At 46.6% G+C, this 13,503-nt stretch overlaps 1 protein-coding gene across 5 annotated transcripts in view; it reads right to left on the bottom strand.

The window, feature by feature from the left end:
* The window catches only part of LOC139054685 (uncharacterized), a 39,793-nt gene that overhangs the window by 21,690 nt on the left and 4,600 nt on the right, over positions 1-13,503 (bottom strand). For 3 of the 5 annotated variants that reach the window (XM_070532113.1, XM_070532114.1, XM_070532110.1), the window contains exon 2: positions 2,164-2,206. In XM_070532113.1, coding sequence (XP_070388214.1) covers positions 2,164-2,205 — 42 coding nt within the window. In that variant the 5' untranslated portion in view covers position 2,206. Of the gene's footprint in view, positions 1-2,163; positions 2,207-5,155; positions 5,220-13,503 lie in introns of all 5 variants that reach the window. The other 2 variants (XM_070532112.1, XM_070532111.1) reach the window with 1 other exon arrangement.

Raw genomic sequence — 13,503 nt, 5'->3', positions numbered from 1 at the left:
ACCTTTTCAGGGACTTTGCTGTCGCCGATTTCACCTGCTTGAGGAACTCATCAGAATAGACTTGCTCAAGCAATTACTTTTTCGTTCATGCGGCACCTTAGGCTGACACAACAGGGTAGCACAGGTGCCAATACATTTTTTTGTGTGTGTGTACTTTTTACACACTTGCAACGTCTGATATTTCAGGAGCTTTGAAACATTTTCGTGAACACAACTTATTTTTCGAGAACTTAATATGATGCTCATAAAATCATAAATCCAAATTCGTGAACACTGGAAAAAATTTGGGAGAGTTGGCAGGTGTGCATTTGTTCCACACCAAAAGAACTCTGACTTCATACCATAATTGCAGTGTCAACAGCTACCTAATGATGCCAAAAATATAAGATACACATGCTGCCAGTATTCTTTTAAGGCTGCTTAATTTAAAAATCCTACTGCCATGGGTGAAGCACTAATAAAATAATGTAGCTTTCGCGGTCAAAGGCAGCTCAGAAGAAGAAAAAAATGAGGAAAACAATTGCATAGCCTTAACATAACTTGCATAGAAAATACTGTAAAAGTAGGATTATAGAGCAACGCTATTTCATTTTAGATTCACTATGTCATTTTAGATTTGTGAAGTGCTCTTTCAGGATTACATTTAAGTTTATCTGGCAGGAAAGCGTTACTAGTAGAGAAAACGAAGGACCAGGATCCCCTTTCTTAATTTCATGGCCAAAGCATGGCACCGCTAAACAAGCAAGTAAACAAATTTCAAAAAAATTTCACATGTTTTAGGTTGCTATCACACTTAAATAATTCTTTTAGAATGCAGTGGAAACCTTGTTAAGGTGGGGTGAGACTGTGTGCGATCCAAAATATTGATTTTCACATTGTGCATTCTTTTGATAGCATGTCTTCAGCTTTAAAAAAATATATAACACATGAGTGTGCACAACTTTTAAAATATTTATTTACCTAATTAATTTTCAGTGGCTGCGTCAACCGGAAAGTGGGCATGCCCTGCCATCAACTCCCAATTTCATATGAAGCTTTCATCACATAAAAACAACTTGTCTTTAACCTAAGTTTTGCCTTTGCAACTTTCTTTTTCTATGTAGTGCGTCTTACAGTCACTAGGGGGATCTCTTCCACTCTTCTGCACTCTTCTTTTGTTTGTTTCTGGCGGCGAGCACTCTTCGAAGAGCATGTTGCGTCTGTGAAGGATCTATTTGATGCTTTTTTCAATATTCCTACAATATTGCTGTGCACATAGTTGTGTAGGACACCATTGCCCTTTCATCTGCAAAGTTTGAAAGTTCTACAAATAACAATTACATAAAAGAATTGCACATATGTGAAAATGCAAAATAACAAACACTGAATTGTGACTTTCTTTTTAAATTTTGTTTTATAGATAGCCCAACTAAAGCTGATGCCATATGAAGAATTTTAAAAGCACAACCATGTTCATGACTTCTCTGACGGCAATTATTCCGTACCACCTTTCAAAGTCTCACTCCACCTTAAATGATTATTTAATCTCAAGCACATGCTGCCAGTGCTGGTGCAGTAACAACAAGGTGGCCACCCCCTGTCTTTTATTTACATGTGTTTGTATTTCCAAGCCTCCATTCACAATAAGAGTGCCTGATTGGTATTTCAGAAGCTTAACTAGCTTGACTATAGCTAACTTAGCAATCCTTAATGACTTTATAACCTTGCTTAACTTAATGACCTTCTTTATTGTTTCTTTGGGCCTCTAATGCTTAAAAATTAGGCAATTAGTGGCAACTTATTTCTAAATACCTTACGACTGGTGAATGGCACATCTTTTTTGCAACAAGTATTCTGTATCTGCTTCCATATGCGTCATTTTATACAGGGTCCTTTGTTCATGTATGTTCACACAGTCAGTGGCTAGATTTGTTGTGTCATCTGTTCTTCAATTCCAGATAATTCATTTAAAGATATGGTCCTGAGGAGTGTGAATCATGCAAGTCAACTACCTCCTTCGATAACACAAATACCAGTTTAAGTAATTTGTACTTGCAAACCACAACTCCAGAAGAGCAAAAGACCTTTGACAGAAAGGAATACTCCCCCTTCCCCCTTCTCCTTTGCCTAAATCTCTAAGAACACAATTTAAACCATGCATCAAACACAGACACACATCCCTACCTCTCTCCTCTGGGGCTGGCACCTTACGAAAACGGTTGACATGCTGCAACAAAAAAAAAGGGGGGGCAGGTATTACCATACTTCTTAACAGAAAATGATGCTTGCAGGCAATTTAACAGCCAGTAAACATTGACAGATTAGTTTTGTGCAGTTTCTTGTTTTCCTTTTTTATTATTATTAATTTTATTTAGCTCATGTGATGGTGCGCACTTACAAACATGGTGCCGATCCCCAGCACTATGTCTGGGAGTATTTAGCATGACTTGTAAACGAGTTAAAGATATATTAATGGGGAAGGGAGGGAGGAAGGGAAGCACTTTTTACGACACAATGTTTGAACAAGAACACAGTGGAGTGCAGTACTTTGTAGAAGTGCAACTGCAGTCTTGTGCGTGCAATATTAAAAGGAAATCAAGAAACAATGTGCAACTAACACCTGTTAATCTGACCTCAACAGAATGTACAGAACTGGTTTCGATTATCTGAAGTTCAAATTTAACTGTTTGAAACCAGCATAGATTTACATGTTCATTTACTGGAAATGAACCTCACTCATGTTTTCTACCACTAACACTGCACAATTTCTACAATTACTAGTGGTAGAGAGCATCACGAACTGCACCCCCAATAGCGACTCTTTAGGAGTGCTGCTGCTGAGCACAAGAGAGAGATCTATTAACCAACACGAAGTGGTAGCTGAAGATGAAGGGAAAGAAGTGCAGTGGCAAAGAATTTATGTTCAAGCAACATCACAAAGGTTCAGTAAAAAACGTTCTGCCTTGATTGTCAGTTCTCATCTCTGCCTTACCCGTCGTAGCTACAGTGGTGGCTCAAAGGTGATCCATTGCACAGTAAAATATGCTTCGACCTGCAGGAACCAGTGGCCAGGGTCGGCGAACCAGAAAGGTGGGAAATCAATTCGAGGTGCGAGCCCAGCAGCAGAGGCGGCTGTGGAATTCATGTGACTGCCAGCATGCATGTTGTTCACCACCCAAGGCTGTCAGCATATTCGACAGGATCACCACTTTAGCTACAATGGAACGAGATGAGAACCGAGAATCGTGGCCGAACATTTTTTTTTTCTTTTTTTTTTTTACTGAACCTTTGTGATATTGCTTGAGCACACATTCTGCTCTACCGCAGTTCTTTTTATCTATGTTCAGCCACTGCCTGGCGGTGGTTACTAAAGAGGGTTCACTTCACAGCTGCTGCAGCAACATTTCAATGAGAAGGAGTACAAAACAGCTTGAGCCCAAAGCAAAGGGTACATGTTAAAAAGCTCCAAGCAGAAAAATTTAACCAAGAAATATGACATCTTTCATAATCTAGCTAGCTTTAACAATTTAAATCTGGTCATTAAGTTTATCCTTTACAATGATACCTGTTATGGATCCTTGCCCAGATTGAAATGATATGCAATGTTTAAAATAAGCAATACCAGTTACAGGCCAAAAAGAACAAAAAAGGAAATCCAGTGAGCAGTAAGCTTTATTCCCAGATCTGCATGCCAGCAAAGTGCACAGTTGGCTGCTGACTCCGTGATCCCTTCTAGCACTTTCAAGTTCTGAAACTTTTTTATCAATATATATAGCACTACTTGCACCAGCCAAAGGGCTTCTTCCCGAATGTCAATTGCAACTGTCGCAGGACAGTTGATGTTCTGAGTGTTACACAATACGTTCAACTACAGCTTCATAGCATAGCTGTAGCCACGCGAGAGTTTACAATGCTCTTGCTCTTGCCTCTAAAAACAGAAAGCTTATGACGCTGGCATTTGTAAAGATGGCAAATTCTTATGACACTTCTATGGTTGCAGTAGGATAAAATCTTGTTAGGAGTGAATGCTCATTGTCACAATGCATGTTAACACTCTGCATGACTTATTGCCTTCATATTGGCTCCAACCAAATATCCTTATGCAAGGGATCTAAAAGTGGCCATAATTCTGGTTGAGATGGACAGTGCGTGTGCACTACACAGTGCAAATGCATCTCATTGAGAGAAGTTCAAATGTGTGACTCAAACATTTGTTCCAGTGCATGTGCTCTAGGCAGTTCTAGCATGCCAACTTATTGGAAACCTCTTTTTCTTTTTATAGCTGGGCTAGCCCGGACCACTTGTGTAGCACACACTGTTCAATGACGGCCAACAATGATTCCGTCCGCATCCCGCTGTCAACACTCCAGTCAATCCCGGCCTGTCGCCAATAGGCAAACAACCACATTCGCAATAAGGTCAAAATTTAGATGCCTGACAAGTTTCCACAAGTTTCTGATTATTATAGATAAACTTAAAGCTGCACCCTTGCATTCTCGCTAATGTGTCAAATGCAAAGCAAGTATACTGAGAAAATGAAGACTGTCAGGCACACTTTCTTTACTTCATGTGCGGTGTTGCTTACACAAGCGTTGCTGGGGCTGTCCTAAATCTAGCCAACTGTTTCTAGGGAGCTCCCAACGGCCAAAAACGCGATTGAAAACTTACGGGCCGTTCAGGCTGCAGCTTACGTTACCGACTACTGCGGACCTTATGGTGCTGTTTAATCAGGCTCAATCATTCAAACTGCGGTGAATGTTGGAGGATGGAAATCTGTAAACTAGATTTATAACGCCGGCTTTGCTCGTGCGCTAAACACTCTCCCAGATGCGTTGGCTACATCGTGTGAAACAGCACAGACGCACACCGGACGTTAGATCGGACAAGTTGTAATTGCATAGTTCTATCTGTTTATTTATTTTGCTTACTCAGGAAGAATATTCGCAGTCGATCAGCGTTTCCGACACTGTACTAAGACGCAGTCTAGTCACGTGTAATCACACTGTTAGGAAGTCGGGATGTGTATCCCCGAAAGTAATACGGGCCCAGGGCGTAGGCACAAGATAGTGCACAAGTGCAAAATGATCTGCGTCCGTTCACTCCACTTCATGCGATAGACCCGGCTAGAACAATATTTTATTCTTTAAAACTGAAGTAAACTGACATTTAAACTCACCTTGCCGATTTGCTGTCTTCGGAGCTGCGCGGACTGTTGGTACGCTAGTCTTCTAAGGTTCCGCCTGTATTAGTGGTTCTCGATTTATTTTCGTTGAGCTAATCGGAGCAACAAGTGAGCTTAGCACGGGCAGAGTGACCTTAGCAAGCTTGATCACAAGATCAAACAACTGACCTAGTGGAGATCAGTGGATAAAACTAACGTCAAATTTTTAGGTCGGTCCGGTGCGTCGCACAAACTATGGTACGAACATGTACAAACACTTGATCTTGGCGCCGGTTCTAATGCGCAGAATCAATGCGAACTACTCTCCGCTTCTTAGGGTGGGGACAACTGCGCCGCCTGCTGCAACAGCGGCCGCCATTCTCTGACCAACGTCGGGGCGCCGATTCTGTCGCTTGCGCCGCACGCCTGCCCTCAATTATAAAGAAAAAAGCGCTTTGTTGTATTTTTGTCTTCATCATAGTATACAGAAACAAGCTGCAGAATGCCGTTACGTGGTACAACACGAGCAATAAACGGTATTCGGTAGCCTAAAGACAAAACTGTGTCATCACACATGTACCGCGTGCAGTAAAGTTTTGTCAAAAAATCCCAACTGTGCGTCGATAAAAAAACAAACATATCAAGGCTTTTCCCATATTATATATATATATATATATATATATATATATATATATATATATATATATATATATATATATTACAAAGCTATTTTATCTAAAGGTAGCCTTTCTTCTTAATTGAGTGTCACGCGTGCGTGTAACGAGTATTGTTCAACAAGCAAACATTATTAAAATAAGTTAGTCTGCAGAAAATGTGCAAGCAGGAGCGTATATATGGTTCTGCTTGCGTGTCATTTATACGTACCATGCACTTTTGTTGCAGATGAACTTATTTTATGTTCAGCTCTAATTTTATCGCTTTGAATGACAAGACGCGTATATATACGTAGTGCATAAGATTGTAACAGTGATGCTTCGACAGGACGAAAGAAAGGATAAGTCGCACGATGCGCTACGTGCCTTGTGTCTTTTCTTTCGTTCTTGTATCTTAGGCGCATTTACACGCCTGCAATGCTGAAGCAACTCGCCCAACTATATATGTGTTTTTGCAGGAGCAGGAGGCGCACGCGGTCAGTGACTGCACAGGAAAGTGAAGGCGCCTCATGCAGGCAACGATCGACACATCGAAGCTGAGCATCTGTTGGTGTTAAATACGGGTTACACGTACTGCGCACTTTTGATCGCGATCAGCCCCGATGCGGATCGAATTTCTCGGTCGTGATTGGCTCATCTGCGCAAGCTGCGCGAGGGAGCCAATCGCAGTCGAGAACTTCGATCCGGGTCGAGCTTAATCGCGTTCAAAATAAGTGCACGGTAGTGTGAGCCGATATTAGGTACAACCATTGGCGCAACAAATGATCTAAATTATAATTTTTCAGGGTCTGTATATACAGGCCTTATTTTCGGGTTTCTAGGAAAGGAAAAAATATTCCAAGCATTTTCAGAATCTTCGCCACTCTGGTTAATGCATACCCGAATACAACCATTGGCGCAACAAATGATGTAAATTATAAGTAATTTTTCAAGGTCTGTGTACATGCAGGCCTTATTTTCGGGTTCCTATAGGAAAAGAAAAAATCTTCCAAACATTTCCGAAGAAGTCGCCGAAGGGAGCGAACGCACTTCACGTCGGCTCCGTTTTCCAAGAATTTCGCTGTGATTATCGCTCATTCACCTCATGAATGTAACACCAGCGTAACCAGCGTATGCAGGAAGTCACCAAGATTCTACTGGCACCATATTCAAGGTGGGAAACGACTTCCTTCCCAATCACAGAGGCTTTTGACCAGCTCCACGCTAACCCTCACCGGAGCTCGCTTCGCCGGAGCAGTGATGGAAGTTCAAGTGAACGGGGAGGACATCTCCCCTGAAGAGTTTCTCCAATGCAACGGTTGGTGCACCATTCGATACAAGACCCAATTCAACCGCGAGGCCGCGCAAAGCAACACCCGGCCAGAACGGAACCCGATCCCGCACCGGCGAGGGAGCGAACGGCGACCGACAGCGTTCGCGTCAGACAGCGTAACGTCAAGCAGCAAGTCATCAGGAACAGTAAAATGTCACTACTTCCACGAAGTGATTTCAAGGTCGTGATACGACCAAGAGGAGGCCTCGACGTTGCCGCCACCGGAACCGTGCTCCTCGCATCGGCCATTTACCGGGCGGCCAACGTACCGGGGCAAGAAGCAGGGGAGGACACGGTGTGCACCAACAACCGCCAAAACATCATAGTCGTGAGTACACCTCACGCTACTCACGCCGCCAAGTACAGACAACTAGAAGCCATCCCCATCGGTGATCGCCGCCACGAGGTCAGTGCTTATGAGACGGCCCCCGACTACACGGTGAAGGGAATGATCACGGTAATCCCGTTGGAGGAGGACGCCAAGTCCATTCACACCAACATCGTTCACGCCCGCAACCCCCACGCCCTGGCAGCCAAATACCAAGACGGTCATAGTGGCCTTTCAAGGACCGCGAGTGCCCTCCTACGTCAGGTACGGCGGTGCCCTCCTTCGCTGCGCCCTGTATCTCAAGGAACTCGACATGTGTCACTACTGCGGGAGACTCGGTCACCGCATGGACGTGTGCCCCAATCCTCAGGACAAAGTGTGCCGTGGTTGTGACGCCCTCAACCCAGGCCCCGACCACCAGTGCTCCCCACGTTGCAAGCTGTGCGGGGGAACACACATGACAGCGGATCGCAACTGCCGCGCAAGGTACAAGACCCCCTACGTCGTGACAAAGAGGCAATGGGAACGACACAGGGCCGCCGAGGAAGCGGAGGCGGCCGCCACAGCCACCAGCCCCGCCGGCAAGTCGCGCTCGAGATCCAGGACCCGCAGCCGAGGCCGCTCCCGGAGCCGCACCCCAAACCCACGGCAGCAGCAGCAACGCCGGACTCGCAGCCGCACCCCCGGAAGGACCTCAACAAGAGACACCGAAACCACCGAGAAGGTGAGCTGGGCAGATGCAGTCACGGGAAAACGAGCACCAACCGCGAAGGCTGGCGACAAAGCACCCGCTAAAACAGAGACGGAGGTGACTAAATTAACACAGGCGATACAAGCGCTGCAGAAGCAAATAGAACACATGCAGACACAGATTCGCGCAAAAGACGACCTCATACAACAACTCCAGCATGCCGTGAAGAGCGGTACCGATACAGAGGCCATGCATGAGACTCAAGAACAACCCATAGAGGACGACGAAGTCGTATACCCCGACACTAAACGCAGACCCACTCCCTCACAGACCACTCAGGCCACGCAGGGAACGGAAGAGGAACCCATAGAGGACGACGAGGTCGAGTTCCCCGATACCAAACGAAGACCCACTCCCACCCTTAGAGGCAACACGACCCAAGCGCATGCGCGCAGCGATACGCGACGCGCGAATAGATGCACTCGAGGCTCGCATAAGCAATCTCGAGGAAACTATCATCGCGTCCATCACGCGTACCATCCAGCGGAGCCTGGAGAGTGTTCTCCTCAGACTGTCGAGATTAGAAGCCGCAAACAGCACGATCATACCGTCGCATAGGGAAGTGGCGCAACACATGTAACAAGATATAAACATGGCCCGACACTCATCGAAACAAAAACACACGATATGGCAGTGGAACTGCAGAAGTTACCAAAACAAACGAGCGCACTTACAACAATACCTGAAAACGACCCCGAACGCCCATACGTCATCATCTGCAGGAAACGAATGGTCCCGCCAAACTCGCGGGGAAACCAAACGTCACCACACTGGTCAAGCGAGCGCACACAGTTATCGAACACGATACCAAAATCAGAGACATCGAAAACGTTCTCGTAGAATTAATTCCACCACGCAAGACCCGCAATAGCATCTTCGTACTCAACGTCTACAGCAGTCCCAGATGTCGCCAGCACCGCTTCCATGTCCTCTTCAAACGGGCAATCGACATCGCCAAGGGGCAACAGCTGTTCATTGGGGGGGACTTTAACGCGGCGCACACGGCGTGGGGTTACAAGCACGATCACCCCAAAGGCACCCATCTATGGGCAACGGCGCAATACGCCGGTCTCGAGCTGGTCACCGACCCCGCGGCACCAACAAGGCAGGGCAACAGCGTAAGCACTGACACGACGCCGGACCTTACTTTCACGTGCAACACACGCAAAGTCACTTGGACAAACACCATGCAAGACTTGGGGAGCGATCACTACATTATTTCCATAGAAGCAGAAGGCGGTCCGCAGGAACGCAATGCCGGTCGTCAAATGAAGATCACCAACTGGAATCGGCTACGCAAACATCGTGATGAGCAACAGATGGAAGACATCAAAGATATAGAACAGTGGACCGACCAACTGCGGTGGGATATCGAGCGCAAGACGCAAACGATCCCGTCGGCAGCTGGGCTCGAGACAATAGACTCCCGGTTGCGGCACATGTGGGAAGCCAAAACTAACCTGCAGCACCGATGGAAACAACAGAGACACAAGGAGACTGCGTAAACGGATAGCACTGCTCAACAAAGGAATAGAAAAGCACGCGCTTAACCCGCAACATCAACAATGGGAAGAGAAATGCGCGGAGATGGATGGTCAACTCACCACGCGTCGCACGTGGCAGATACTGCGGTACCTGATCGATCCCGCCAACACCAAGACCACACACATGCAAGGCATATACAAAATCATACACGCTTACGGGGGAACGGAAGAACAATTCCTACGGGATACGGAACGCCTTTACATATCCCAAACGCCACCGCAAATATATCCAGACTACTCAGGAGAAAGCAACGCCACCCTAGACGAGGAATTCTCCGTAGCCGAAATCCAGGCGGCCCTCGTAAAGCTGAACACCAAGTCGGCCCCTGGCCCCGATCGAATACCCAATCGGGCACTACGCAATCTCGATTACGGATCGATCGAGAAACTAACAAAATACATTAATGAGTGCTGGGCGCACGGCAAGCTACCCCGACAATGGAAAGAAGCAAATATCACACTGATACCGAAACCCGGAAAGAAATTACAGCTGGAAAACCTGCGCCCCATCTCCCTCACGTCCTGCGTGGGCAAGTTAATGGAGCACGCGTTTCTCAATAGACTCACGGATTACCTCGAGGACAACGACTTATTTCCACACACCATGATTGGGTTCAGAAGACATCTCTCCACGCAAGACGCCCTTCTGCAACTAAAACACCAAATCATAGACAATCCGGGGCGTTCGACCATCCTCGGGCTGGACCTGAAGAGGGCCTTCGATAACGTTCGCCACGATGCCATATTGCGACAAATAGACAATCTAAATCTCGGCCTGCGCACGTACAACTACGTCCGAGACTTCCTCACGGGAAGAACCGCTCGCATGCGAGTGGGGCAACTACAGTCAGAGCAAATCAACATCGGCAGCTCAGGCACCCCGCAAGGCTCGGTGATCTCGCCAATGCTCTTCAACCTCGTCCTGCTGGGGTTGCCCGACCAACTGTTTCAAATCGAAGGACTGCATCACACGCTATTGGCGGCGAGGAGTTACGGAGTCGCCCTCTATCGGAAGCGCCTCGATGCCGTAGTATGAGGGATCACGTGACGCGCTCCTCATAGGTTTTGCTGTCAGCGCTCACTGAAAACACCACGCGCGAGCTCTCCCGAACATTTCTGTAAGTACTTTCGAAACGAGAGAAGTTTCTTACTGTCTAAATAATAATCTTGGGCAAGCTGAAAGCACACAATCGTTTACAGCCGCTATCTCTTTACCGAATACGTACAGTGAACGCCACTGCGCGCGGTCGCCGCGATGGAGTCTCCCGAATCGGCTTCTTGCGTGAAAGGTAGGTAAACGCCGAGAGCAAACTATGTGAAATATGTTCTTATAGTGTTTTTATAACTAAATGAAGCGTAATAGAATGAAGCCTCAATGCAGCGATCGCGCAGATTCGCAGCGACCGACTGCGCGTCTGCATGCTTGTCCGCGCACTGTTTCGCTTTCTCCGCACGCGCGTTTTCGCACCGTGCCATGAGCTTTAGGCCGCAGAATATGAGCATTTGACAGTATACAGGCAACCATTGTTGCGTGGGCGCTATCAGAGCTGTTCAAAAATAATTTCATTGTAGAGACTTCGGCGCCTACGGGGACTGTGATGTGCCGTCCCGACGATGCAATCTTTTTTTTTTCTTCTAAATTCTTTGACCTTTCAATACTATTTCTGGAGTTGCGTCGCACTGTATGTTTATCGGCGTTCTCAGCGTGCAATTTCCCGCTGCTCCTTTTTTGTAATCCAGTGCATTACTTCATAACACAAACATGACCATATGCCATGCTTTCTTTAAATGTGCTTCTCACCGCTGCCTTTCCACTCCACTGAACTTGGCAGTATCTATAGTATCGACAAGTTCATAGACCAAACCGTCATGACATTAGTCGGACAGCGGACTCAGGCGAGCGTCTCAGTGCGCGTTTTGAGAACATCGCAGACCGGGCGCCGTAGCAGAAATCTTCCTCGCGTCTGTGCTTGCTGCATACCCGAGTTGTAGCCGATGACTGCCGGTTTTATGTTTCGCGAGCCAAGCTTCACACAGCTTCTTGTCCTGCGGCTACGTGTGAATAAGGCCGACACCGGCCTCCGTTACGTGCGTCCGGCCCTGCGGCACCGAGCAGTAGCCTACCATGTTGCGTGCCTTCAAAGGCAGCCACTACTACCTATAGTAGTGCTTTCAAGCGTTGTAAAGGAGACACTCGAAGCGGGAAAATTTCGCCACTGAATGAAAACCGCAGCGTACGCGGGAATTTAAACTCGTTTTCAGCTCGCTTCGGCGCGCCCGAAGCAGCCGACGCGGCCGCTATGTCCACGTGATCCCTCCTAGCACGTCACGCCGACGGTGGCGCCAGCTTTTCCAGTGGTGGAGCTCGAGGCCAATACGCGGATGATATTACGATCTGGACGACAACGGGCAGCGACGGAGCGATCGAGCAACGTTTACTACAACAGGCCATCCAATGCGTAGAAAACTACCTCGTGGGCACGGGACTCGCCTGCTCGGCCGAAAAACCCGAACTGCTGCTATATAGACCAGTCAAAGGGGCGCCCACCTAAATGCTACACCCCCCTGGAAAAGCAAAATATCCAATTAACGGCATCAAACGGCCTACCCATCCCGATAGTAAAGAAAATCCGGGTACTAGGAATGATGATAGAGCATAAGGGTGGCAATGGCGAAGCACTTCGCAAGATAACGGCAAATACCACCAGCACGATGCAGTTCATTCGACGCATCACCAACAAACACGTGGGCATGCGCGAAGGCAGCGTCATCCGACTCATACAAGCCTTCGTCATTTCTCAGATAAGGTACAGCGTTTCACAACTGGACGGTTGCGGAAAAAAACAAGCTCAACGCGCTCATACGCAAGGCGTACAAATGTGCGTTGGGACTTGCGCCTGGAGTTAGCACCACCAAGCTCATATAGGCCTGCACCAGTGGCGTAGCCAGAAATTTCGTTCGGGGGGGGCTCACTTAGCCTCCTATATATATATATATATATATATATATATATATATATATATATATATATATATATATATATATATATATATATATATATCTGTCCTTCAGCAACTTTGTTTGAATTTCGTACATATGCCTCGATCGATCAGAGGAAAATCTCAATTACTCTGTCCTTTGTTAGAATGTATTGCGCAGGAGCAGCTGTCACCGGTTGTGTATTGTGAGTAATTGCTCCGAAATTATAGTCGCAACTGAGAGCACATATAAAAAGCAGGAGTTCTGCAAGATATACGACGGCGAGTGAAATCAAAGTGAGCCAATGCGAATATATGACTACTTATTTAAAAGTAGTCACCATGAGTATTTAGACACTTGTCCTACTAACGAGTCGCGTAATTCCCGTCTCATAAAACTCTTTGCTTTGATGCCTCAAAAATCTGCAAATGACTACACGTCATCTTCCGACACGAATCTGGTTCCCTTGAGCAGTTCTTTCAAATTTTACAAAATGTGGAAGACGCAAGGCAACAGGTCTGGGCTGCATGAGGGATGTTGCAGCGTTTCCCACTTGAACGTTGCCAGTTTTGTGTTAACCACATCAGCAACGTGGGGACGGGCAATGTTGTGAAGCAAGATGTTCCCAATGCTCAATTTTCCACGTCGTTTGTTCTTGATTGCGACACGCAGCCGATCCGACCTTTCACAATATCTGACACGATTTAGTCTCTCCAGGTTTAGAAAATTCGATCAATAATGGCCCCTGACGATCTAAAATGAAGTCGACACTTTT

This window comes from Dermacentor albipictus, chromosome 1, assembly GCF_038994185.2.
Source record: "Dermacentor albipictus isolate Rhodes 1998 colony chromosome 1, USDA_Dalb.pri_finalv2, whole genome shotgun sequence".
Taxonomy (NCBI): domain Eukaryota; kingdom Metazoa; phylum Arthropoda; class Arachnida; order Ixodida; family Ixodidae; genus Dermacentor; species Dermacentor albipictus.
This window is presented reverse-complemented; position numbering and strand designations above follow the sequence as displayed.